Genomic DNA, 27,868 nt, shown 5'->3' on the forward strand with positions numbered 1-27,868 from the left:
ATAAATCAGTTGGTATCAGCAAGTCAATTTGCTCAAGCTCTGTAGATAAGTGTAAGTATACGCTGCTGGAAAACATTAGGGGCAATTAGATCTTGATGCGCTACAGTTTGGGACAATTAAATGCACAATTACAAATTTGAATGAGCAGCTTACAGTCTTGGGTTTGACTCATTCAAAATCACATGCAATTAGAAAAAAAAAGTTCCCACTCATGACTTTGGGCCAAGCTTGTGGTTTAAGGAGGCAAATGACATCAGTAGAACCTGACCTGCTGACTTTAACTACTCCATTAATGATAATGTTTTAACTGCATTAGAGAAACAGTACAGTAATGAACATGGGGAATTTTGTAGAATAGGTTTTGGACATTGACATTTGGAGTATTCGCACCAACGCCATGTGTGATGTTTAAAGGCAGTAAGTGCTGTCACAGCTGATCGCAACTGATCTGATACCTCAGGTCAGGGCTGTTTGACAGTTACACATCAGATGCGTGGTGACACCTTCAGGGCCCCACCCTTTTATCTCTCGCCACCATCTACACCATCCACCGGCTACACCCTGCCTTCACGCGCCGCTCTCTCGCCCCCCGCTGCGCCGCTGCGCCGCTGCGCATCCGTCCTGCAGCCTCTTTAGAGCCGCACCGGAGCGTGTCGCCCTCGCGGTCACACGCCCCGCGGCCGCTCGCTCCGCTGATCACGGCAAATATAGACACAGCCTGTTTGCCAGCGGGGATGAAACGACAAGCGCCGGGGCCAATCAGCAGCCACGGTAACAGGCATAGGCCCAGGTGTGCGGGCGGATGTTGTGGATAAAGGGCGTCTCCCGGCGAACGTCGCCCGTGAAACCGCGCCAGCTTCGTGTCGGAGCCTCGCGCTGCTGGAGCTGAGGAAAGGCCTCTGGTGGAGGTAAACGCGGAGCTGCGTGGAGCCAGCGAGTCCTTCATGCACAGCGTCTGTTACAATGAGCATGGTGTTCTTTTAGACCAAGAGCAAACGAATATGAAAGGGGAAAGAACTGTTCCACAATTAACATTTACATTTTTTCATTGATCTACTAAATTGTGTAATAGCTCCTCATAATTAGCTCCATCTAAACCAGCTGGCCCATGATATTAATACAGTAATATAATAGACATTCATAACACTGACTGGGGTCATTTGACCTGTTAAACATATATATTTCACTTATGTTACATGATGCTTGTTTTATTTTATTTAGGTGTTTTGAAAAATGAGATTTTAATATGCACACGTTCAAAGAATGTTTTTTTTGTTTAATTGAGAAAATCAACTAGTTGATCTCAGGAAACAGAGTTGCTATCTTTTAACATTTCAATTATTAAGTTATTTCATTTAAACAAGAATATGAAGCTGTGAGAAAGTATAATTGATTATATATATTTTTTTTAATTTTCGGGTAACAATAAAACTAAAACTACAAATAAACAGTGATTAATGATTGTGACATTGTGTGAGTGTTGCTGTTAAAAGATGTCAAACTCTTTGCTCTAAGTAACTTGGTAAATGTGTGATTTTATGACTGTTTGATTCATCATCAATTATGTCACTTCACTGAAGTCCAGTACTTTCAATATTTTCTATAGTCTCTCAAACATTGCTTTAAATTGACTTGATCAGTTTCACAGACTGAGAGAAAAACATAGTGTCAACGCATGCTCTGAATCTCCTGTAAACACAGTTTTAGCTTAAATAAAAAATTTAATTCTATAAATTCAGTTTTATTTAATTATTGCCAATTCACAACAAAATGTAAGACACTTTACAAGGTTTAAGACCTTACACAACAAAAACCCAACAAATACCACATAAAGCAGCTTTTAATTGTAGCAAATCAATAAATTATAATTGGAATATACACTCACATACACAAATATTTATATTTATATACATATAACTACACATGTGCAAAAAAACTTTTTTAACTTTAACCAAATTTTGATAACAGTGGAGAGAACAAACTCCTGTATCAATAATATCTTGTCATGAACACAGCAAATCATTTCAGCAGAAATGCCTTTTATTGAGTCGATGAGTAACCACAGATACGCTGGTGTAGGTGGAAAATGCACATTCACGCAGAACAAAACACACTCACTCACTCGCTCACTCTCACTCGCTCTCGTCCTGTCTCTCTCTCTCTCTCTAGATAATGTATGTAATGGCATGTCTGACTCATGTCCACACACACAGACACACTGTAGGTCTGAAGAGGGGGGAAAGACAAGCAATCCAGTAAAAGCATTCCTCAGCCCCTGTCTCCTGGTGGGTGGTCTGCTTGGACGCTGTTCCACCGCAGCGGCAGCTCCTGCTCCTATTAATGGCCCCACACGGCCACGTTCACAGCGCCGCAGGTCCAACACCACATGACCTTTGACCACAGCTGGCACATCTGTGGTCAAACGACTGTTCGTCACTGTTTATTTATGAATCCACGTTGACCTGTGACCTGTTCTGAATCAGGGCGGCGCGCTGAGGAAACCCGCCCGGACCGGGCCTCGCGCGGCGAGGCTCAGCGACCGGTTCTGCTCGCGTGCTGCACTCTCGGCCGGCCGCGGCAAGCTTAAACTGGCAGAGCAGCCAGCCGCTCCGTCATGTTCGACAGCTGCATCAACCTCGGCTCTTAATGCATGAATGGCGGCTCGCATGCATTTTCTGGCCAACCCCAAACCGCAGGGACCACACGACACCCACACTCGTTCCAGGCGTGTTGCACATACTCAGCGAGGCCGAGGAAACAATCCAACAAGCGCCTCCCCGACCTGTGATGCTGCGTGCATACTGGTTCTACTGCTACTCAATCCAATACTGCAAAGCAACAAACACGCTAGCATGATTTCCCTGTATATATGCTTGTATGTAATGAAAGCGTTTGACTTTATTGGAGTGGTTCCCATCTGTGAATAGTGAGCAGTGGAGCAGTGATCCAGTCTCACTGCTCCACTCTGCTCACAGCAACACACTATATTTGGACTATAATTGAATGAAAATAGTTTTTTATGTAGGAAAATGGGCTTCAGTTTAAAGCAGCCAGCACTGTGGTGGCTCCTTCGTGGCCAGTTTCGAGGTCCGGCCTTGTGTGGTTTGTCCCTCCTGAGCGGCTGTAGAAACATGGCGACTCTCCCTAAAAGCCTGGATTCACACTAAACTACACACATTAGTGACATTAGTATATAGATCAGTTGACGCACCATAGATTTGGAGGATGTTCTTCAATAAATGACTGTACTGTATTAATTACTGTATAAACAACTACATAGATTTTTTTTTATCTCTGATGTTTTATTAAAAATTCCTTCCTCCACTCAAGTGAATAAGCTAAATAGTTCATCCAACACTAGTTTTTACACGTTGGCGTTCTTTAACGCAGACACCCCGAGACGTCGGCCCGATAAAAGTCTATAAAAACAGCAATGAAAAAACAAGTGGGGACAAAATCAACCCAGAAGAGGATCCACACACAGTCACGGTTCCGAGCAGCAGCTGCTGGTGGGAGAACGCTTGTGTGTGTCATTACATGTTCTCCTGTGGCGTTCGCACATAGTTTCTCTATTCAGGAGGAAAGCTCAGCTCTCAGCACCACACAGAAGCAGTTAATACCCCTGTCTGTCAAGGAGCAAGTGATTGGAGATGACAAACGAGGCAGAAAGACAGGCCGGACGGCTGCGAGGCTGCAGCAGCAGGAGGTGGGACTGAAACCAGCCACAGGGAGGGGCTGCGCCGGTCCCACACGCCTCTGCCGGGTCACTGCTCCTTCCTGGTTCTGTAAGCGGCTCGCCCACTCCAAGGGGTGAGTCGGGTCAAGTCCGGCAAAGAGAGAAAGTGTCCTGCACGTGGTCCGTACTCACATTATTTCTACTTCCCTGACGTCAGACGAGAAAACGCATTCACCGCAATCATGCGCAGGTCCATTTACACTTGTCATTTCAATACTATTATCCAAATGATCTCCAAACAAATCATAATATCATGTGCACTGCGCCTGTGAACATCTGAACATGTGTCTGTGAGCGAAGATGCAAAAGCGAAAAGCAACAAATTTATTGTATTCGTGTAGACTTCAAAAATACACTGCGTCCACAAGAATCACACCAGCAATAAGTTGGATTCAACATTTCTGACTGAATAAATAAATCGACTTGTTTACATTAATATTAGTATCGCAGCCAGCAGCACTTTAAGAACCGACAATGAGTAGACAATATATTGGTTATGTCATTATAAAACATAGCTTTCTACGCAACTTAGCCATTTTACTTCTCGGCCTTGAGGATTTATTCCTCCTCAACAAAACAGAATTTTCTCATTCCTGATTTTCACAGATTTCTCTATTAATTGTTTATAAATTTTGAAGAATATTAATATCTATAATATTATAATATAATAATATCTCATTTCAAGTGAAAGTAAAATAAAGTATTTTGCAGATAACAATTTAAAGTTTCAAATAACTTTTTAAATAATTGGAGCTTTATAATGATGTTAGAAAATATTTAAAAACATTTAGTAGAATATTGTTACACACAAAAGTGAATATTTGATTTGGTTTTCTTCAGGTGTATTATTTGGGAAAGATTCCGGTGAGGGTGACAGTGAAGCAGAGGGAAAAGCCTCATGTCATGTTGAGGGCAGCCGCACTGCATGCAAAACACCACAATGGACCAACATTTGGTGTGCAAATCCATCAGTCCATTCAAATGGCGTCTCTAACAAAAAGTTGATACACAAACAAATCAATTAAGCTGACGGGGGTTGGAATCCATTTTTATCAATCATAACATCACAGCTGCACTGAACGAAAAGTAAAACTGCTGCTGCTGCTGCTGCTGCTGCAGATACTGTCGCTCCCTGCTGTGAGGGGGGAGGAGGGGGGGGGGGGGGGGGGGGGGGGGGGAGGAGCCTCGGGGACGCAGGCTGGGGAACCTGCGTTCCTACATCTATTCTCCTGCTTTAATCTCACAGATAGTCACACCCTCACGCTGCCATTATGCAGCTCGACCCGCTCTGTGCACCAGAGTTTGGCTGCTTTGTTTGAGCGCAAACCCGTGAGCTCTCCTCGTTTTAAGGTGCTTTTTTATTCATCTTTTATTTGGTCTCGCGCTGGGAACCTGGTGTCGGGTCTGTCTGAGTCTTCACGGACGTTTGATCCCAGTCACCGAAATAAAACCTATTCTATCCTGGAAGAATCCTGAAGAACTTGTCGAGCAGCAAAGCCTCATGCCACGGAACAAAACTGCTTTCAGAGCGCTTTGCCTGCAGATTACGGCCCGATAGAGCGTGTGCGTCCACCTTAATCCAGACTAATTCCTTTTATTTTCACTGAATGCCACACGCTGACCTATTTGTCACACGCCCTCGTCGACTGCAGCCTCTCAGACCAGATCTGGGCCTTGAACTACAGCTAATGACAAGTTGTTGTGAGCCATCGTTTCTTATCAGCTCTTATGAAAACAACACACTCGAAAATGCAATTACTAAACTAAACAAGAAAAAAGAGGAAACAAACAGGAACAAGTGCAACGATTGAAACACTGATTTAGGAAGATTACAGAATATAAGTGCATTCAAAATGTCAGTCATGGTCCATGGACACACAGGAAAACACTGTTGCTGCACATCTACTCCGTCCTGGGAACATTTTACTTCCACTCCCATCACTTTGGAGCATGACACCTTATTGCCAACACAGAACCGCAAAAATAAGATAATGTAATATATTATCTCTGAATCACGGTGTTCATCTGCTGGTGGCCGTCTCATCGAAGCTTTAAATGTGTCTGCCTTGTTGATATTTGGATTAGTGATCAGGCTTTTAATCTCTCTGAACACAGATTCCATCAGTAGGAACTCCGTCAGCGACCTCTGTCCTTCCGTCCCAGTTATTGATACTGACGGACACAGAGCACATTATGTAAGACGATATAAAGCCCCTCACGGCATTGATGGCGAATGGACCGTGACAAAACATGCGAGAGCAATGAGAAGGAGAATTAGCTGTTCTGGTGCAGCTCCACCTGCAGAGAGAGAGAGAGAGAGAGAGAGAGAGAGAGAGAGAGAGAGAGAGAGAGAGAGAGAGAGAGGGATGAGGCAAGCGGATCAGTGTTGTTCAACACTGTTCATTCTCTCCATCTACAGCTCACTCACACACTGGCAACGCTTGCACAACCGTTGACCCACCTTTAACCCCCGTTTGCACCTTCGGCTCGGCTGCCTCCTGCCTTCGCTGAGCACCGGCCTGGAGCCATCCGAAACCGCAAAAACCACTTATCTTCCAATTCACGGCAGGAGAACGGGTTCACGAGCGCGGCGCAACTGGCACTGGGCTCAAACCGGTTGTGAGACAGTCTGTGTACCTATTAATTGAATTACATTTACATTCGGGGTGGCTTCCATTGAAACACATCCTTTATCGGCTCTAATTGCAGCAGTTACACTGGTAGGTGATCTCTAGGAGATCGGGCCCACAAAGGGAAGATATGCTTTGTTTGAGTGGCTGCTTGCCTGCACACAAGATGTGGCTTGTACCGGCTCTTTGCCTTAAGCGCACATAATCCACATGTGTCAGTGATTGAGGAGGTACAAATCCCACAGTAACAGACACACAGGTGGCACTGGAAAGAAGCCGCATACCAGTCTGGGTTTCTCTCTCTCCTACGATTATCGGGCGAGCGAGCGAGCGAGGGAGCCTGCAGCCTCTCCCACACGTCCGCGCACACTCACACCGGTGGACCACATCCTGTTTGAGTGGTCATGCTTCAGCCTCTGGCTCAAGTCATGCACGGCGTGCGTTTCATGGCACAAAGCGCAACCTGACACGAAAATAACCAGCTCAACTCGTACACACAGTAATGGAACCCTGGCAAAGTGTGGCCAGACGCATGGCGAGGTTCCCAACTACTCAGAAAAGGGGAATGGACTGTGTTTAGCCCTATTATTTGTATTAAAAGCTGCTCGTGTTTTTATTACAATAATAATCTCCCTCTTTGATCACAATCTATCATCTGTACGACGAACCGGCAGTTCGAGCGCTGCTTCAGTGACGTTGTGCGTTTGGAGGGGGTCGAGGCCGTTTCCACAGGTGCCTCGCCTGCCAAGCTCAGAAAGACATGTCAGAGAGCTGACAGCTGAGAAAACACGACGCCGCGGCTCCAGGACTCAGCGGGAAGCCCGCAGAATGCCTGTGTCTTCCTGCTCGGCGGTCGGAGGATTTAGGCGGCGGTGAAAGCTTGTCAGCCGCGCCGCACAAAGCCTCGTTGTGCGCCTCCAACTACGTCCACACCCGCAGCGAAGCAGCAATTACGCTCATTTGTCACTTGTTGCTGCAATTAAAAAAAATAGCCGGTGAAGCCGGTGGATGCAAATATCTCTATAGCCTCATTTCCTGCAGCATTGACTGGTTGCATGCGTTTACGCTGCACAGCATCATGGAACAAGCCTCGCCGCCGCCGCCGCCGCCGCCGCCGCCACACGGGGAGAAGGGAACCCGCGCGAGCGAAGTAGAACAAAATAAGCAGGACGGCGCTCGGCTCCCTGCGCCGTCCTCACATGCGATCTCATTGTGCAAGCGAGGCTCCTTTCAGGTGCAGGCACGGGAAAAAATGCTCACGCGCAGCGGCCCGGGCCGAGGCATCAATGAGGTGTTGACACATCCGTACTAACCGAGCCCAACTGACACAGACGCACTGACATCTGCAGCCAGGCGTGACCAGAGCTGTGAGCTGTGTTACAGTGTGGGAGAGAGATAGTGTGTCCATCAAGCGGCGGATGAGTCAGTGCGTGAGTCAGAGAGAGAACCGGACCCTCAGCCGATGGCCCGATTACTGATGGAAAACCTACACGACACGTCTGTGAATCTAGAAGGAAGCCGGAGTTTTCTCTCATTATCTATAAGTGCCATCAAGTTATTTCCAGGCTTTGAGAGTTTGACAAACAAACATGTTGGTGATTTTTCAATGAATACAATAACAAATGCAGCCCAACACGGATGTTCCTGGCTTGTGTTTGCCAACCGGGCCCATGAGGGAGAATTTCAGCGTCGGCAGGTAATTCACACCCTGCGGTACTGGAACCGCGTCCTACATGTTACACGGTAGTTTTATGACTGATTTAAATGACTGTGGAACAGCTGCGGAAGTGATGCCAGTCGGGCCGTGTCAGGAACTTTACGCCTGGAGGAAGATTTCTGCTCCAAAAGAACTAGTTCCTACGAGGTGTCATTTCAATACGGCATGAGGCAAAAATGCTTTACGGCGGCTAGAAATGTGAGAGTGTGTGTGTGTGTGTGGGGGGGGGGGGGGGTCATATTATATAGTAAATAATAATATCAGTTCACGCTCCCAGATATTCGTTGACAGAATAAAGTTCCACCTTTGAACTAGGATGAAGAGCAGCCATGACGACTTAATGAAAACATGTCACTTCACACATTTCTGTTAACATTTAAATATTCACCCTGTCTTCTTCAAAAAGATCACAATCTGCCCTACACAAACTAGTGGTGTTTGCAGTGTCGATGCGTGGGAAAGAGCGTTGTTTGGTTGTGGAACCAGATCGTTATCATGAAACACCTAATTACCCATCATGCCTCACCAGGAAGTGTCACAGGTTCACTTTGCAACTAAACAAAACTTGCCGTGTGACATCACGCAGCCAACAGGCCGCAGTGGTTTAAATGCCCGCTGCCGATTTGCCACAGATCTGTAAAAGTGGTGAAGCCGGTTCACAGCGTCAGCTCTGCAGCGAAGGCTCCTGGATTCATCCCAGCTTCACGACAGGACAGGAGCCTTTAGTCGCCCAAATCCACATTTCTTTCTGTATGTCTCGAAATATTCACGGCCCACACACACACACACACACACACACACACACACACACACACACACACACACAGCGATTTAACGGCAGGCTCCCCGGGCACTGCAGCGCTTCAGTTATGTAAACTGGTCCGAGTTTGGAGCAAGTCAACCGTCAGAACTTTGCATCCTCACCAAGCCCCTGCAGCTGCTAATGCAAACAAGAAGCTTTGACTCATTCTCCAGACACACACACACACACACACACACAGAACACGAGTCCTGTTCAAACAGCAATTAAAACCTTCATCCTGAAAGGTGATTCCAACCAACACGTAACAGAAGAATCATATCATAGTCTCAATGCAAGCATCAGAATCTATGGAAAAGAATCAATCACTTCAGTGTAAGAAGCTACAGATGCAAGTGTCAAACGTGACACTACGTGTGCATTTCAGCTTTAATATGGAAAACAGCTGCAAACAAAATAAATAATAATAAACGTTCAGCCCTCAGGTTTAATAAAACACCAGGTGATCTGAAATAACATTAATTTATGGACAATATCCGTTTGTAGCAAGTGACTGAAGGGAATGAACCCATCACATCCTCACACCTTTCCTTCCAATCAGCCTGTTTATCTCCATCACCAGCGCCGCGTTCACCCACTGAAAGCCTCCCGCCACCTGTAGAGGCGCAGCCACCAAATGGTTAAAGCCAAGTGTTCAAATTCAAATGTCTCATTTGTTTGTCTTTGTTTGCAGCCAGCGCCGCGTGCGAGACACAAAGTCAAGGGCTCTTCATTTGCCTCGGCTGCAGCGCCGCGCTCCGTGCAGCTGTCATTTGCGTCCCGGCGCCGCGCTGTGACTGACAGGTGGAGGCCTCTCGCCGCCGCATCGGTGCATGGCTCCAGGGCCCTTAACTGTGGAGGCTTTAACATATGTGCAGCGATGCCAAACCCAAGGGCCCTTCATGGCGCCGTCCGCTACAGCGGCTTTCAAAAACCCCAGAAGCACAAATGCGTGAAGGGCAAGAAATGACCGTTCTCAGCTCTACAGCAAAGGTGGCTCATATTAAGGCAGTTGTCTCTTTCTCAAACACTAATATGCATATGGTGCATTTTATTGTGTTATGAATAGCAGTTGCACATGCTTAAAGTTAATACTAAGAGATTTCCTCCTCCTCCTCAGGGTCCATGCAGCCCAAACCAGTAGAGGCAGATGACCCTCACTGGGAACTACTGGACGTCTGTGTTGAGCTCAGCTTCAGACAGAGCTCAACAGCGTTAGCGTTGGAGCGCACCATTAGCGCGGACTCGTAACGTGTGATGTGGTGCGTAGGATGAAAACCTGGACAGGAGTGAGCCGACAATTATTTAAGCAAATGAAGCACTTGGACACGTTATGAAACGTTCTCGATCCCAAATGTTGACAGTAGAGTCGCCTTTCAGCAGCGCAAGTCGTATTTTTAATCACCAGTACAAACAGTGAAAGAAGAGGCTCAAGAACAAATATTAGACAGTAAACGCTGAACTGGTGCCAAATCATGATGAATAAGCAAACTATGGCAACTATGACCTTGATCTCCAGTAACAACAGGTACCTGAGAAATTACTCACCGCTAATTGTTCGAAGCCAGGGACCATGTGAAGGAGACTTAGGCACAGGGTGAGGTCCCTGCAAACTGCAGTGCGTGTTCATCACATCTGTCAAAAGCCAAAGTCGAACGACCGCACAATCAAACACATTATTAAAGTCATGTGGATAAGTCTGCAGCAGTTCAATGCCCTTTTCCCCGTGTTGATATTATGTCTTGAACACACCTTGAACTTACTGTTCTGTCCCGGGCTTCAGTTGACAGGTTCAAACATTCGTTTTAATTTATTTCGCATGCAATGAAGCCACTTAATTCAAATGAACCATAACGCGTCTCCAGTTTGCGGCGCGGCTCTTACTTTCACATTCACACTCCAACGTGTGTGGAGTAAATTTACACTGAGCTCGTCCCTAATTCTTCGTTTTATTATATTGTTTGTTGTTGTAATGGGTCCTTGCAGCGAAGACTAAACTCTAAGCCACAAAAATCACAAGTTTGTCTTTTAGGTAGGTCACTGTTCAAATTAGATTTTGAGAAATGTCAAATAAATAACCAAGAAATATTACTTTAGGCTGCAACTAGCAGCCTAAAGTTATATTATTAATATTAGCCTCATAATCTATTTTGGTTTAATATTGGTTAGTCTAAATATACAGTCTAAATAACAAAATGGCAATTTTTAACATAATAATCAAAAGTTAGTGAATCTGTAGCAAATTTGAGGGATATTAAAATAATAATTATATTTGAAATAAATTGATATCAGCGTGAATCAGCTTTTTGTCGCATTCGTACAAAAAGGCTCACAGTTACAAGTAATTCCACCCACTGCGATGGTGCGGCTGGTTTATTTGTCTCCCTCAGTCTCCTTTCACTGGTCAGGGTGTCGGTGTAACTTTGCATGTCTTATACACACACGGCCTTCAGCATCCAACGACTGGACCCCTCAACAGAACGAGCGCTGCATCGAGTCTAAAGCATGTAGCACAGTTTAACCTCACTCATAATTATCTAAGTTTACTTTTTTTTCACTTTCAGATTTCTTTATTTTTAGCTTTATGGAATTTTGCAAAAATATTCGTCAAGTAAAATTACGACAGCAAAGGGCTTTAAACGTATGTGGACTCAGGTTGACCTAAAGCAGTGCCCGTCATCATGAAGCGGCTCCAGGTCAAGTTGAGGTCGCGCTTCCCCACATGAAGCTTTCATCGGGCTGTTTGTCTGAGCAAACCCAGCTCTCTCACCACGCTCGCCCCACTCACACATACCCACGGTGTTAACCCTGCCTGGTGTTGAGCTGTGGGAGTGTGCTGCCGTGCTTGCCTCTGTTTGGTTAAAGGATTAGGGCGGTGGACCCCGGCCCCGTGGAGTCGCTGGACTTCATGCCGCGAGGGCGGCTTAGTGCAGCGGCATTGTCCCTAAAAGTGCCTCACGTCGGCTTAAACGCAAGATTCGATTTTCTGTGCTCATTTAATTAAGTTCACAATGAAGATGAAGACATTCAGAGTCAAAGTCACTCGAACGCTCCCCGGGCCGAGAGTTGGTTATTCCTGTCTCTCGAGTTGCATCTGGGGATTATGATGATGGCCTATATTTTGCATGCTGAAATCACAGGAGGGCCTTTGTCTAGGAAACATTTACATCTCTTAACACAGCTGGCTTGTCCAACCACTGGCACAAAACAAACAAGGAAGCAAGGTAGAAAAACAAGCCGTAGGTTAAGTTACCACTAAAGAGGTCCTTTAGTGTTAAACGTCAAAACAACAAGGCCCATTTTGGACTTTTGTAAATAAAGGGAGGTTAGCCGTCAATGGGCAATTTGAATATGAGGAGTAAATCTTGGTTGTGTGGTGACAGTACTGGTCTAAAAACTACACACAAAACAGAATCTGGTAGATAAAAAAGCTGAAAATCCTATTTATAAAACAATACTCTGATCAGAACAGATCAGGTTCGGATAGTGTTCTATTTTTTGCCCTCTCATTTACCACAACGTAAATAAAATATGTCAAAACAAGTCCACCACCGAGCACTTTAACAATAGACCCTTATAAAGCTGAGGTATGTGGAAAGCATGTGATGCTTGGGGAGGTGTGGCCCCTCAGGTGCCGTGGAGGTAAAGACTTCAGGTAACGCTCAATGACTCATTCTCAAACACACCTTAAACCACCACGCATGGCGTGCTCTCAGCGCGAGCCGACAGCAGACTGTGGGAACGAGCAGCCGTAAATGAAGCTGGATTTCCTGGAGAGCGTAATTGCTCCCACCGCATTCAAACGACCGCAGGATACGGACGTAAAGACATAGAGTTGTTTAAAGGCAACGTCGCTGTTCTACTTTGCTCAGGATCTTGGAACTCTGCTGTGGAAGTACTTTGAAAGGCGCCGTTTTTATAACCACCTTTTTGGGACATTTCTAAAACTTCCATGACGATGCCGGTGGTGAAAATGGAAAAGGCCTCTCAGGGAGACAGCTCGTTGCCTGTGGCCAACCCTGCAGCACAGACAGAGGAGCAGCCCAAAGGCCGGCGGAGGAAGAGGCCCCTGCAGAGGGGAAAGCCCCCCTATAGCTACATCGCTCTGATTTCCATGGCCATCGCCAACTCCCAGGACCGCAAACTCACACTGGGGGGCATCTACAAGTTCATCACCGAGCGCTTCCCCTTCTACAGGGACAATTCAAAGAAATGGCAGAACTCCATCCGCCACAATTTGACGCTCAACGACTGCTTCATCAAGATCCCCCGAGAGCCGGGGAGGCCGGGGAAGGGCAACTACTGGGCGCTGGACCCCAACGCGGAGGACATGTTTGAGAGCGGCAGCTTTCTGAGGCGCAGGAAGAGGTTCAAGCGCTGCGACCTCAGCACCTACTCCTCGTACGTGCACGAGGCGCCGGTGTTCTCTCCCGTCCACATCGCCAGATCGGCTGCGTATAACAACTCGGTCTACCCCAACCTGACCGTGAGCCCGGGCTACGGGCAGCAGCTCCCCCCCGCCTACTACCCGTCCTCGTCGCCGCCGGGCTTCGGCGCCGCTCAGACCCGTATGTTCAGCATCAACAACCTCATAGGACACCCGAGCCCGGCCAGCATGCTGGCGGGTCAGGGGTCGGACGTGATGCAGCCGCCCAACAGGAGCTTCAGTCCCGAAGGCATCCAAAGCGGCTCCAGTCCCTGCAGCCTGGGAGCCCCGGCGTTCCAGAGCCAGGCGTGCGGCGGGCCGGCGCCCCCGCGCTCCTCGGCTCATTCCGGCTTCACCTACTCCGGGCCGAACAGCAACCCACACCATCACTCGCACCAGAGCTTGTACGGACAGGGCCCCACCCAGGGGTACGCGACCACGGGGCGCCTCCACGCCTCGGCCCCCGGCTCCGAGTCCGTCAACCACTACGGCAGGATCTCCCCGGTCCAGTTAGGCTCTTTCTCCCAGTACAACGGCGCCACAGGGCCCATCGGCAACGCCGGAGGCTACCTGCGACACGCCACATACCCAGGCAGCATGGACAGGTTTGTGTCAGCGATCTGAGCCACGGAGAACCCGGAGCCGAGCATCTCGCTACCTTCACCAGAATATCGGAGACCTGAGGCAGTAACACGTGAGCCAGACATTTCTGAGCACAAACACAATTCTGTATTAAGGACAAAAGCAAAGTCTTTCAACACAACTGTGACAGACACTGGTAACACTGCAACCTATTCTCCTACAGGTTTATTTCTTTCCACCATGTTTTAAATGTCAATGCACCAGCGTGTAAAACATTCAATTTTTGTGTGGTTTTTGTCATGACTTGAATGTACTTTGCTAAATATTTACCTTATCGAGTTTAAATGTTAGTGTAAATTATTGTGCTTTATGGTCATTGGCTTTACAGTAAGTAGCATGTATGAAGAACAGCAGCTTTAGTCCATTTGCATGTATTTTGTTGCCAAATTAAAATGCATATTAGGTTGCTGTTTTGGAAATAAACTGAATTATATAGCACTTGTTTTTCAAAATAAAATATTTAAATTATTATACCGATGCCTTTAAAATTTCAGAAGCACAAATCACTTTACATTATTTTTTGTCCCCAGAGTAAACTGCTTTTTGGGCTAAATTTCTTCAATTAGTAACAAATTAAATCAAATGTATTTGCATTATTTTGTTTATTTTCCATAAATTTAAATTAGTTTTATGTAGAAACAAAAAGTCTAAGCACTGTCACACAGAACAGAAACATTAAACATAAGACATTGTTTTTTTTCTTTTGAGTCGTCTTCTACCGTTTCACCTCAGCTGGTTTGAAGTGTTGTCTGGAGCCACAGTATTAGCAGCCGGCACGACCGGCTCCAATTATCATGCCAGGACGTCAACACGGCTCTAAGGCCGACAGACACAGTTAATCTACCACATAGAGCCTCTAATCAAGAAAATGAACCGCGTTGTAACTCAATATTTTCAGCCCATTGTAGTTAAATTGTGCAAATCTTCCATCGCCTCCTGAACCCGTTCAGCAAAAGTTCAGCACATCAGACAAGATGAAACTCGCAAGGAAACGCTTCCATACCACAGAGACGCAGGATTTTTCTTTTTCCCCTATGTCAAATGTTGGGGTGACATTAAATGAATCAAGACAACAGAAAATTCCAGAGAAGCAATAACTCTGTGTCCTTAAAACTCAGACAAAAGAACACTTGTAAGGAAAAGAATTCACATTCAACATTTAATATTAAAATTCTAAAGGCCAAACAAGCTTAAACATAGCACAGCTATAAATACAAACATATAAACATATACAAGAAAAATACAACTTTTAGCCAAGGTACTCAACAAGCTGTCTGATTTGTTCACAATTCTTCACACCCTCAGGTAAAGACAGCAGAGTCTGTGAGAGGAAAGAAATTCAACCATTACCTCAAACAGCACAAGACACAATCATAAGATGTGAACCATAAAAAGCATCTCTCACCTTTCTGACGTTATTGATCATGTTGTTCAACATCTGGAGCTCCGTCTCACTTTTCAGCTGGTTGGTCTGATGGATCATTTGCTGTTGCATCATAATCAAAAGGGGATCACATGCTTACTTAAAGGTGTTTTTTAGAAGATGTAGTCAGGATGGTAAGTGACAGTGTCGGTGCTTACGTGTCTCTTCGCTCTTTCAAGTAGTTTCACTCTGGCCTGCTCCACCTCACAAAGACTCAACTTCAGTCTCTCCATCTACGAGTGAAATTAAAAGACAGGTTTTAGGAGGAAAATATCATTAAGCCAGCAGTGTTTGGTGTATTAAATATTGAGATTGCCTCTTTTAATAACTGGATCTTCTCCTCCATGAATTGCGCTGGTGTAGCCGACTGGCCGCCCGTTTTTATCAACTCCTTGCGCAGGAACTGAGACTCCACTTTCGACTGCTGCAGAGAACGACGTAGCTCTGCCACCTCCATCATCAATTCCTGTAAAAATGCAACAGATATGTTTATATTTCACTCGGCACTTAAGAGCCGTGAAGCTTCTCAAGCTTTTCACGGGGTCTGTAGACTGGCTGGCTTACGTTACTGTCAGTCTTGTGTTTATTTAGAATTTCATGGGTCTCTTTTAGGTCTGCCATCAGCTTTGCCACAGTTTTTTCATCCTGAATAAAAGACAATTTAATTAAAATTATTTATTGCTCTTCTGTTCAATCACTTTAGTCAGTGCTGTGCTCATGTCACATTTTTATCCTTAACCTGAGCCTTTTGCTGCAGCGCCTGCTGGCCCTTCTCAACCAGGCTGTTTAGCTGTTGAAGCTGATGCTTAAGCCCAAATACTTCAGCCTCGTGTCTGCTGTTAGCAGCCTGCTGCTCCCTCTGCAGGCCACAGCTGCAATTTAAAAAAAAGAACAACTCTTATTGGGTATTATACCTACCTACCTTACTTTCATATGGAGGTATGTCTTATTAAAGTACATTCTAAAGAATATGAAAGGGAAACTTGGTTTCATCAGCACATACATGTTGCTGTGCAGCTCTTCCAGCTGAGCGTCCTTACGCTGTCGCACCAGGTTCACGGTGTCGACCAGCTCTGCGACGGTGCTGCTCAGGTCAGCCAGCAGCTCCGCCGCACTTGTGTGCTCATCCTCCTCTGGTCCAAGCTCTACCGCATTGACATTCTTTTTAGGGGTGATGACTGCGATGCGGGTAAAGGCGCTTGTCTCGCTAAACAACGCTTCACACTGTGGCTTGGGAATGTCTAAGGGGCATAAAGAGATCAAAATTTAATGAGTATTAGGTCTTCCAGAGGAACCACATTGTGTTGTACTTAAAATGACACTACTTAAAATGACTAGCTACAGCACCTGGTTCAGGAAGGATCCCTGTGTTGACAATGTCCTCCTCCTTATTAGTCAACGCAACTATAACACTGTCCACCAAAGAGCTAGAGGGGTGACGGCGCTCTACTATGTGTACGTCCTTTGATGCTTCTGGTTTCTGTAAGTGAAACATGCCAAACTTTTTAAACTTAACGCTGGAGCCTACTAAGGCATCAAATATTTGTGGCGCTACAACATGATGAAATCCAGATGTTGTTTTCAGCTCATAAATGTTACCTGGTCACAAAGAGCTGCCTGAAGTTCATTGGTCAGTCCTCGCAGTGTGTGATGCAGCAAAGTGATGTCAGTGACTGTCTGAGATAGCTTCTCTTCAAGCTCCAGCTGAGTCGCCCTGCCTCGACACCTTGTGGCTTCCAGCTGCTCTTGCAACTTTCTATTCTGAAGCCTGAAAAACCACAGCACACAGATGTGGTATCACAAAACAGCAAGTACAACATTATTTAAACACTGTTAAGCGGTAAGAACAAAGGAAACTCATGCAAAGGACCTACTCAAGATTGCAAACTGAACTATTCTGGCAGTTTTTAAGAATAATATAAGTAATCATTAATCTCTAATAATGTACTACTAGAGGGAAATTCAATAAACACAACCAAAGAAATTTAATCAAAACTTCTGTTAGCACCTTCATATTATTACACATTAGTTGTTCATCTTTAAATTTAAAATACTAAAATATTTATATTATATTTAATTGTTGCTTCCACCAGAGTTCGCATTAATAGTTTAGTTTCACAAATTAACTCAACTTACTGAAGTTGACCAAGTTCGCCTCTTAGGTCTTCACATTCGATGTTTCTCTCTCGGAGTCCCTGCAGATTAGCCCTCAGCATATGCTCACTTTCAGACATCTGCTCCCTTGCCAGTTCATTTTCCATCTGCAAGAACTGACACAGACACACACACACACGCAGTAATTAATCACACTAATTCTAGCTTTTGAAGTCGTCTGATACTAACCTAATAAAAACTGATATGGGCAAAAGTTCTCTTTATGAGATAATAAGGCGACATCACCCTCAACCAAGGCTCATCAAGGATTAAAGATAAGATCACCGGACACCGATTCAGCATACATGACATGACAGGACTTTAGAAACTACACTGTCACATATGAATAAGCAGTCATTTCACATACTAACCTCATTCATTTCTTGCACACCACTGAGCTGCTTGCAAAGATCTTGGAGCTGCTGGATCTGCTCTTTCTGGGCTTGTGAGAGCGTTTGCAGCTGTCTGAGCTGCTCTTCGCTCTGAACCAGAGACTGACTCAACTCAGAAACACGCTGCTCTGACTGACCCAGTGACATCTCAAACCTGGACAAAAATAGAGACAAAACCAACAGTGATATTATTTAAAATATTTACATAACAGTTTTTGCTGTCTTATAAAAAATAAAAAAAATCCATTGTCAGCACTTACTCATTCGCTCTGTCCTTGGCTTGTTGGACGTCCTTCCATGACTGCTGCAATCTGTAAGACATTTTTATTCAGCCCATGCATGCATTTTTCACATAAAAACAGGGAATTTGTTTTACACAGGGGGCTCATACTTTGTAGTCTCTGAAGCAAGCGCTTGCTCCAAAAAGGTGTAGGAGGCCAAAGAGGAGGAAACAGTAGCAGACAGCTCTGTCACCTTCCTCTCCAGCTGACCACGTTCTTCTTCATGTTCCGTTAGCTTCTGTCGCAGCACGCCCATCTCTGAAGTGCCATATAAAGATTTTTTATTTTTAATGTTGGGCCATTCATACAACAGTTTGAAAGAACAAATAAGAAAATCAAGTAAAGCATATTTGTATCAGTTTATACCTGAGGTGAGAATTGTCACCTGGAGATTTAAATCACAGATTTGTTCTCTGGCAGTTTGGAGATCCATGTTAGCTTGGTTCAATTCTTCCTCCATCTGTTGGGTATAGGTTCAATTAACAGTAGAAATCAGCTGAGGATCTGCAGTCACTATCATACTTCTGAAATAAAAAAGGGCAGAGCAAGTCTCACCTGCTCTCTCTCTTCGATGGCTTGTTCTCTGGCAGATGCATGCTCATCTCTCTCTCTCAAAGCTGCTGCTGCCTTCTCCTTCAGGTTTACAAGCATCGGGGCAGTTTTCTTAACAAGACCTTTTACAGTACAAAGCTGCAAGTAGATAACCATGCAAAATGTTAAAAGGTACTGCTGCGAGAAAATGCTACAAATGAGTTATACAAGGACAAGTTATACAAAACCTACTTCGTTCATTAAACTGGAATGGTCCTTCATGGTTTGATTTAAAAGATCAGAGGCAACGTTTAGTGTTTCATTGAAGGCCTGGTTTAATGCAATCTATTAGTAGTCAGGGGGAAAATAAACTTAAATTAGATTTAGTGGAAGGATGTAACATTGAATAACTGACAAAACTGCTTTGTTTCCTGCCTCTTCTGGGTGTGCCTGGTTCAAGGCAGCCAAGAGTTCTTGCTGAGACCCCACACACGTCTCTAGCTCTGAGATCTGTGTGGCACAATGTGTCCTCAGTTGTCCCATCGCACTGAAAGCCTAGGCATGCAAAATAATAAAGAAAAATTAACTTTAGTGATTACAGAGAATCTTCACAGTTCAGAGCAAAGTCTCAAAAAAAAAAAACATATCTGCATATCATTACAGGTACATCAAGTTTGTTTGTGAAAACAAATATAGGTGATACATTTATTATTATGTAACAAAAGAACCAAAGAATACAGCCCAAAAACTGACACTAAAACTAAAGCTAAAAACCATAGACCATCAACTACAATTTAGACATTAGTCACTGTGCGTACCGCCTCCTTGGCTGTGAAGGCTTCCTCCATCTGTGTCTTCATGTCATTTCTCTGTTGAAGAGCATCTTTGACCTTCTGTACCATTCCTTTCTGTGTCTCCTTTGTTTTCTTTAAGAGAGACTTCATCTGGCCATACTAACAACAGATGGAGAATATCAATTTCTGTAGCACATTAACAGGCACCACAACTGCAAAATGTGGTTAAACACACAGTAACTGTTTACTGAAGAAATGTAGAAACAAAAGGAAAATATGAGTTAGACTGTTACATACATGTGAAACGAGGCTTTGATGGTCTCCTCTGGTAAAGTCACCTATCTGCAATATGTTGGATAGAGCAGCTTCGGTGTCACTACTCAAAGACGTCTGTAGGGTCAAAGATTTACAGAATTTGACATAAAAAGTCCTTAAACAAGGCAGAATGAAGATTTACTTTCTGAAGTGTAGGACTGCGATGAACATGCTCATTACTGATGTGTCTGTTCAAAAAAGTTAAAAGTTATGAAAAATGTATTGACGTTTTGAATTAAGTTGCTCAGTAAAGTAAGTAAACAAATGCTAAAGACTGTTAGTGTCAAAAAAGCACCAATGTATCACATAAAAGATAATGAAAATGTCCTAATTGTCGTACACTAATGGCCGATAAATCATTCGTTGCTGATTAACTGAGTTATTGAAACAAGTAAAATACTTGATTAGTTTTGGCCTCTTACCATGGTGACCCTCATGTCCTGCAAACTCTGAATTAGGTTTTGTTGTAAATGTCCATCCAGCTCCAACTGGCTAATCCTGCTCAGAGCCTCCATATAAAGGTCTCTGTACATTGTTGTCTAGAATACAAAAAGTCGATTTAAACAATGTTTTAAATAAAATCAAACATCATCAAACTGAATGCATCTTTACCTGATTGAGCTCAGTGTGGTCTGTCTGCACTAGTTTCTCCCTGAGCTCTGAAGGTGCAGGGCCTGCTGAGGGGCATCTGGGTACTCTAGCTGCAGCCAGCTGCTGCACCAGAGCCTCCACCATGATCATACTAGAAGCCAACCTCTGCTCCAGCTCTTGTCTAGGAAGACATTCGAGGCTGCCTGGAGGTACACTGAGATCAGATCGACACAATGATATGGTGAGCAGTGGAACAAACAAAAATCAGCCACATAATTCATGCAAAAAATCAACAACCTGTGTTGTTTTACAACACTTACTTCCATAGGAGCGGGTCAGTAAGGGTGCAGGAATCAGCCACAGAGAACTCCCTCTTCCTTTCAAATTGGCCTGATGTGTTGAGGCTGTGGTCTACCATTCGCACAGAGGTGGTGCCCACACAAACACTTTGAGTTTCAACTGGATTAGGTCTTGCTGATGAAGCAGATACGGCAGTGGGATGCACCGTTCCCAATGCCAACATGAGAAACTCTGCCATCTGCCGTAGCTGCTGTTGAAGAGGTCCATCTTGTATCACTGGGATATCCAGACCTGGCTTTTCCACTTTAGACTGAGGCATGACCAGGGGCCCATGCACATCATCTGTCTCAGTAGTTGGGACTGACCGGGGATTGCAACCAAGTGCTGTAGAGTTGAAAAGTGGTCGAGGCATGGGACTTTCCAACTGTTCTGCCCATAACCCAGCAGGGTAGAGTTTACTGGGAGCAGCAAAGGTTTTATCAACATGAAGAGCTGAATCATCACCTAAAAACTGGTCAAAAATGGGATCGCTTTTCGCCTTTTGTGTTGACAGAGAGACTCGTCTCAAAATTGGACTGAGGACTTCTAACTGCAAAGCCGATGCTACTGAGGGACACTCTGACAGCACTTTCAAAACATCACCGAGGTTCTCTGAACTAGGTTTTTCTTCAGAAATGCAAACAGGTCCATTGCCGGTTGAACCAAGGGCACTGTCTTTTCCTTCAGTGGATTCAGGAGAGGTTTCACAGGAATCTGAATTTTTTAGATCTTCAGGTACTTCCACGGGTGTGGGACACCCTACAAAAGGTAAGCAACTGTCCTCAGTATATAAGAAATACTTTGATGTTTCTTGCATATCCTCATTATCCTCCTTTCCTGCATGACAGCTGGGTTGGTTGCAGTCCTCTTGAATGTGGCCTTTTGCGACACAAATAGGTACTACATCGGTATAAGGGGGCAACACAGTCTTGTCTTTGCTAAGTGGGGAAGTCTTCTCAATCAAATGGGCACACTCAGAATTTTCAACCTCATGTCCAGCTGAGTCAACTAAACCTCTATCAAGTGTGCCAGTATGGTTATTCAATACCACTGAGCTGCTTCGTTCCACCTCATCCATAACATCAGAGATGTGCTGCAATGTTTCCAGGGCAGTTGAATTTTTTCCATTTTGACTAGTTGAATTATTTTCAATATTACAATATGGATGATCTGAATGATCTTTGCAGTTTGGGAGAGCATGATCGCCAACTAAAATGCTTGCATTTACATCATAACTGCATGTGTCAATGTGGTTGACTGGTAGGGGAACAGTCTCTTCTCCAAGTTTGGTGCCATCTAATATTTCAATCTCACCTCCAGTGCAGTTAAATGACTTAAAGGTTACATTGCTCAGGACATTGACACCCTTGTCAGAAGAATTAGGGCTCTCAGACAAGGTGGAGATGACAGAAATACCATTCCGGCTAGAGTATAAATTACTAGCATGATCAGCTTGGTACAGTTGGTCACAGTCAGCAAGGTTAAGTGAATTTAAATTATCTTGCGAAGAGTCAGGGAGTTGCGGCCTTGGCACAGGAATTATATTGCTTTGTAGCATGGTAACTTGTGATATTTCGACCTCACCTCCATCAGAGATGAGAGATTTCCAGGTGGTGTGTGTCTCTCCACAGCAGTCATTTTGAAAATCTTCAGAATCTTGTGAGGTGCATTTGTCATCTAACTCAGAATCCACGGTTGTGCTGGGGGTTTCATGGAGGCATGCTGTATTTTTGTCAACCAGAGAAACATCTTGAATCTCAGCTTTGTGGTAAGGATGTTCTATATGCTCACTGCATGACTGCATGATCATGCTAATGGACCCGACCGTATCTTCTTTTTCACAAGTGTTTTTAATCACTTGATCATTTGCCAAAACAAAACTCTCCTCTGCACACGCTGAAGGGTCTGAAATTTCAACCTCACTACCAGTAAAGAGGAAGGATTTAAGTGTTACATCTCTAAGTTCACACGTATCTTCAGCAGCTCTGGTGTCATTCACAGGAGCATTATTTTCGATTTCATCTTTGGCTGGAGAGTGCATGTGTGACCCAGAGTCAAAGAGAGGAACGTCACCCTGTTGACATAAACAGGTGAAAAGTTAGAAAGTCAAAGATACTTAAAACATTTGTTTAAACTTATCATTATATAAACCCACTTGTGCTGTATTTAAGTCATCCACACTGAGCAGTGATTTCGATTTCGTTTGATGAGATGGAGTTGACAAGTACTGCATGTCATTGCCCAGACTCCGCAAAGGGGTTCGCTCTCCATGTCTACTGGAGGGCTAAGAGAAACAAAACTTGAGATACATCACCGTCCAGTCGTGGCTAAAAACTCTATTATACGGGTTCAAATTAAAAATCTTACCAAGCCTTCCCCAGTAGAAATCACGTTCCTGGAGGACATTACTCATGAAGCGCAGAACTCACTTGTGCAACTGTAAAATAAAATATTTTCTCATCAAACTGCTTTTTGTTTTAACCAAACAGTTTGGTGGTAAATAATTTTTCGTAGCTGTAAATAAAAACCGTAGTTTTGAGAAAGCGTTGCCAAAGTTGTTAGCTAACGCTAGTGCCTCACGTTAGCTTAAGTTACGTTATCTGTAGTTAAAATACATATTGGTGACTGGTAAACACTCAAAACTATCTAGACTATAAAATACAAAATGCTTGTCACATATATAGATATTACCTTCCAAACATGCACAAACAAATGTATCCAAGAGAAGCAAAAGTGCTGTGACGTACACAAACAAACCTGCTGGACACAGGCATAAACCGCGTTTCGTTCAAAACACAAATGTCAGCGCTGTTATTGGTCAATTCTCTTCCTTGTTGGTTGTGACGGACGAAGGGAACGTAACAGTCTTTACCGTTCACTGCTGCCCCCAACAGGGCGGATCTGAAATGCAGCGTAATTATCAAGTAACTGTCAAGAATAAAACATTATCTGCCTCCGAAATTTGACAAGTCGAAGCACGAGTAGAAGAAAATGGAGATTGTTAAGTAGAAAGATTAAAATTTTTTATTTATGGTAGCAGTAAAAGCTGGAGTTAAATTCACCACTGCTTGACAGTGATGCTGTTTGGTACAGACCTTCTTCATGTCACTGTTAAAGGTTGTGACTTGGGTGATGTTTTGGATTGTTCTAATTTACTGCATTGAATTTGGAGCTGACTGTGATTTCATGATGGAGTCAGAACCTATGCATTTAACAACAGTTAACAGTGATTAATCTACAGCTGAGAATTTTCAAATACCACTGGTTCTGTACAAGTAATAACCTGAAAAAACAGACATTTCTAGTGTATTTATTATTTTATTTATTCACACATTTCACTATAGGTGAAGAATCATCAGTCAGTAGAATCCTGACAATGAAATACTGCAACAGACATCACTTTACAGTTTGTTCAAGAGCAAGAGATAGGAAAAAAAAAAAACTTATTTCAAAACTTTACTCTTTATTTAATCACCAAAATGGATCAAAATGTATGTGAACTTGCATGGAAAGAGGAGAAACATTCTACAAACGGTTTGTCTGCAAACTATTGTAAATGTAGTTTCAAAGTTTTCCCTGAAAATGTTTTTACATTGAGGCCACGTGGAGCTCAACAGGTCGGACCTGCAGCACCTCAGCAAAGCCTTGTCCAAACCAGCACGTGATGTCAGCCGTGTCAAGGGTGAAGAAGAAGAGTCTGTCTCTGCAGCGTGTTCTCCTATAGACTGAACGTGGGTCTGCAGACAGAACTCCTCTGATGGCGGCTGCAGCCTCCTCTGGACTGCGCAGAAACTTGAATTGGGGTCTGTCGCTTTTAGGGCACCCTGTGTGGTAAAAACTTTTTTGATTATGTTCTTTATCACAACAGCACCCTCTCCTGGACACAAGCATTAACCCTTGTAGCTTCCACTAAACACAATACAACCTACCTGACAGGTGTGAGGGCAGGAATTCTGCTAACTCCCTCTGAGCATGAGAGGTGAAGCGTACATCCAGACTGACAACAGGAGGCTCTCTGATCCAGCCAGCGATGGTACTGTAGGCCTCTTCTCTATAGCACGGCCGGTCCACTTTAGGCTCAGGAGGCTTGTTTTGGGGAGACAATGACGCCTGGACCTTACTTAAACTGTCATCGCTTTGGCTCACATAGGCCTTAACCTCTTCCAGAACACTACACAGGTCTTTGGGCAGGGAAGACTGTACATTGCCTTTGGATGAATGTGTGACTGGAACAACATTTTCAGCTGTGTCCCTGAAAAGAAGCCTCCCCACATCATCATAAGTTCCTTGATGTTTTACATTTGACTGAACTGAATCAGTTTCTGAGGCTTCATAAAAGATTAAGACACTTGACTCCGTCTCTGTAATTGGATTTGAATCATAAGGCTCAGAGTCCATGACAACCCTGGTGTGAGGGGAGTCATACTCAGGAATGTAGGGCTTGATGTCCAGGACTGGAGTCCCATCAATCATGTCTATGTCTGACAGATGTATAGTGTCCCCTAAAAAAAAAAAAAAAAAAAAGAGTGTAAAAAATACATTTATTCATATCTGTTATTTGTTTCTGTGGTTGATGATTAATAAAACAGGTCAAAGAGTTTAAGCGGTGTCTATACTGTGCCATTTCCTTAGGTCATCCCACCAACAACAAACAACCAAAGAACACTCACCAACAATTTTATCCAACTTAGCCAAAGTTAGGCCCAAGGCGTTCGGGCGATGTGGACTGCGTGTCGAGTACACCCCAACTCTCTGGCCGTTCAGTCTGGGAGGCTTCACTTTGGCTTTGTAACTCAGGTGCCCGTTTTTGTGAAAGAGAAAAATGATCCTGTAGATGCAGAGTAGAAGAAACACATGGATGAATAGAAGTAAACAGAGGAGACATCAAATCTAAATGTAAGAAAACTTTTCATCTTGTGCAAAAATGAAGAGAGGAAAGCAAACAGTTCCCTCATATGTAGACATTGATTAAGAAGACATGCTGAACTACCTAAGGGCCAATGTTATACAGTCTTTTGAGTGAATTCCTAAAGTAAATTGATTTAAATATAAAAAATGTGGACACAGCTCTAAAACCTGCAACAACTTAGTCAGCACTAGAAACTAGAAATCAATACGGTCAGTGGAGTGGAGTAAGAGTTGTTGCTTAGAAACCAGCACTGAAACCTTTCTGCCCTTATTTTGGGAAACTGTGGCACCACACTGTGGACTGTTCTGTTCAACACACACATAATGTATTAAACACAAAATACATATGTATCCTACCAGACATGGGAGTATTGCTCCAGACCCACCAGAGCGTGATCTGGGTTAGTGAAGACGTGCTGCTGGAGGCGCAGTTCTGCTCTTGATGGTCCACAAACGGTGGGTTGTCTGGGGGTCCCGTTCTTCACAGAGAAACAGGAACTGATGTAACCAATCGGTGCAGTCTGGATGGTTCCTGAAATGTTACACGATTTACAGTCTCATAGCACTTTATAGAACAGAATATGCAGGCACTTCCCAAAGCATTTAATGAATTAAGCACAAAAAAATTAAATCTATCTTTAGAACCTTTCAGATATATTTTTTGTTAGGCTCTTAGCATTTTTGTTTTTTATATTTTTCAGTCCGAAATAAACTGAATAGTCCATCTGTATATTCTATTCCATCCCCATCTGTCCATGTTGTTCACATTCATTTTCGTTGATATCAATGTCTGCATTACTGTATTGTAATGTAGCTATATATTACCCTAGAAATGTTCTGCTTTTACTGTAATTTATGATTAACACCTGAATTTGCCCTAGAGAAAAAATATATTAAAAGACTTGTATTAACAATTCAAGGCTCATCGATCTGCATTTTTTCTCACCATCCTAATTTATGACTTTACTTCACTTTTGCATGTTTACCTTGCTCTAACGCTGCCTGCGGGGATGTTGGTGGAGGTGATGGTGAAGGTGTTAATGGTGTCTCGTCTCTGTTGCAGAGTCCGACCTGTGTGACAGCAGACTGAAGGGACGTCATCTGTTTACGATGCGCTCGCAGCGCATTGTCCAACATCTGCCTGTTAAAAAACAGGTTGAAGTCGCAATCGTGTGAACGGAATCGACCTAAATATAAAGGGATACCCTAATAATAAAACTCTTCAATGCAAATAAAGGAAAACGTCGTGTGACAAGTTCAGCAGATTTGAATGCGCCGTCTATAAAGGAATGTTCATACCTCAGATTCTTGATTTCTTTTCTCATCACAGAAACCTGCTGATTCAGCCTATTGACGTGCTCTCCGCCGCAGACACACTGAGGACTCATGTCACAGACAAACACGATGACAGCACAACACTAAAGGCCTTAGCTAGCTTTGGGCTAATCGCTGCTATTCAACACCAACGGGCAACAAGACGCACGTGGGAGTTTGTGAACGCGGAAGCTGGTTGCATTTTAAAGGTTGGCCAAGCAGGACTGTTTCATGTGACACACGAATGACTGACGACTGATCTGAGTTCAGCGGTTTATCACCCAAATATATATTTGAATAGTTTATCGTAATTAAATATTATATATGATGACAGGACACGTAATCAACTCATAAAAAAACAAAACATAACATTGGTCGTTTATATTCATTATTTTTTACTATATCAAGTAAATTTACACAGGTGCTGTTGTAGAGCAACTATAAAAAACACAAATTTATTATAAACGTGAAGGATTTTTAAATTATTTTATATTGTAGTGTAAATAGAGTAGACACAATAATAAAAAGGTTGAGTGATTGTTTGAGAAAATAAAGGAAACACTGTGACAGCTCCCCAAAGGCAACAAATTAATGCTACATCTCTGACATTAATAGTCTCCATATTAAGTTAGAATTACGTACCTTTTGTTAGTTAGTTAATTTTCTGTCTGTCAAATAATGGAATATGAGTGAAACATGTTTTAGTTTTTAAAGAAAAGGGAAGTGACCTGAGAACTGCATAGGAATTACAGAGGTTGCTTCTGAGTTGTACTGGACTATATGTTTTTATTCACAACAATACGTAAATCCCAGTAAATTGAATATTTATCCCACTTTGAATGCACATACTTGATGTTTCCCTTTGTTTTTTGTACA

General features: G+C 43.7%; 3 protein-coding genes across 5 annotated transcripts; 1 reads left to right on the top strand and 2 right to left on the bottom strand.

Annotated features, from left to right (window-relative positions):
* The first annotated feature begins 12,496 nt into the window (after positions 1 to 12,496).
* Positions 12,497 to 14,419, top strand: foxe1 (forkhead box E1). Its single transcript, XM_029158156.3, has one exon. The coding sequence runs from the start codon at positions 12,835 to 12,837 to the stop codon at positions 13,930 to 13,932; it is 1,098 nt and encodes a 365-aa protein (XP_029013989.1). The 5' UTR covers positions 12,497 to 12,834; the 3' UTR covers positions 13,933 to 14,419.
* Positions 14,420 to 15,095: 676 nt separating this feature from the next.
* spag5 (sperm associated antigen 5) lies at positions 15,096 to 23,598 on the bottom strand. 2 transcript variants are annotated; one of them, XM_029158135.2, is made up of 25 exons: positions 23,462 to 23,598; positions 23,138 to 23,207; positions 22,926 to 23,054; positions 20,752 to 22,844; positions 20,453 to 20,645; positions 20,263 to 20,379; positions 19,823 to 19,915; positions 19,550 to 19,684; positions 19,167 to 19,286; positions 18,984 to 19,076; positions 18,756 to 18,890; positions 18,567 to 18,660; positions 18,311 to 18,458; positions 18,180 to 18,230; positions 17,899 to 18,073; positions 17,510 to 17,643; positions 16,973 to 17,141; positions 16,721 to 16,853; positions 16,377 to 16,614; positions 16,113 to 16,245; positions 15,938 to 16,018; positions 15,690 to 15,839; positions 15,532 to 15,606; positions 15,356 to 15,436; positions 15,096 to 15,271 (listed from the first exon to the last, which is right to left on the bottom strand). In XM_029158135.2, exons 2-25 carry the CDS (start codon positions 23,174 to 23,176, stop codon positions 15,200 to 15,202), a joined length of 4,881 nt encoding a protein of 1,626 aa, XP_029013968.1. In that variant the 5' UTR covers positions 23,177 to 23,207; positions 23,462 to 23,598; the 3' UTR covers positions 15,096 to 15,199. The 2 variants fall into 2 exon arrangements, with proteins under 2 accessions (XP_029013968.1, XP_029013976.1); XM_029158143.3 differs by having other exon boundaries at positions 23,518 to 23,586.
* A 466-nt stretch (positions 23,599 to 24,064) lies between these two features.
* On the bottom strand, positions 24,065 to 27,179 carry trmo (tRNA methyltransferase O). 2 transcript variants are annotated; one of them, XM_029160746.3, is made up of 6 exons: positions 26,978 to 27,179; positions 26,665 to 26,819; positions 26,036 to 26,210; positions 25,441 to 25,598; positions 24,700 to 25,272; positions 24,065 to 24,594 (listed from the first exon to the last, which is right to left on the bottom strand). In XM_029160746.3, the coding sequence occupies exons 1-6, from the start codon at positions 27,064 to 27,066 to the stop codon at positions 24,359 to 24,361; spliced, it is 1,386 nt and encodes a 461-aa protein (XP_029016579.1). In that variant the 5' UTR covers positions 27,067 to 27,179; the 3' UTR covers positions 24,065 to 24,358. The 2 variants fall into 2 exon arrangements, with proteins under 2 accessions (XP_029016579.1, XP_029016588.1); XM_029160755.3 differs by having other exon boundaries at positions 26,665 to 26,865; positions 26,978 to 27,126.
* Between the last annotated feature and the right edge of the window lie 689 nt (positions 27,180 to 27,868).

Source organism: Betta splendens, chromosome 1, assembly GCF_900634795.4.
Source record: "Betta splendens chromosome 1, fBetSpl5.4, whole genome shotgun sequence".
Taxonomy (NCBI): Eukaryota; Metazoa; Chordata; class Actinopteri; order Anabantiformes; family Osphronemidae; genus Betta; species Betta splendens.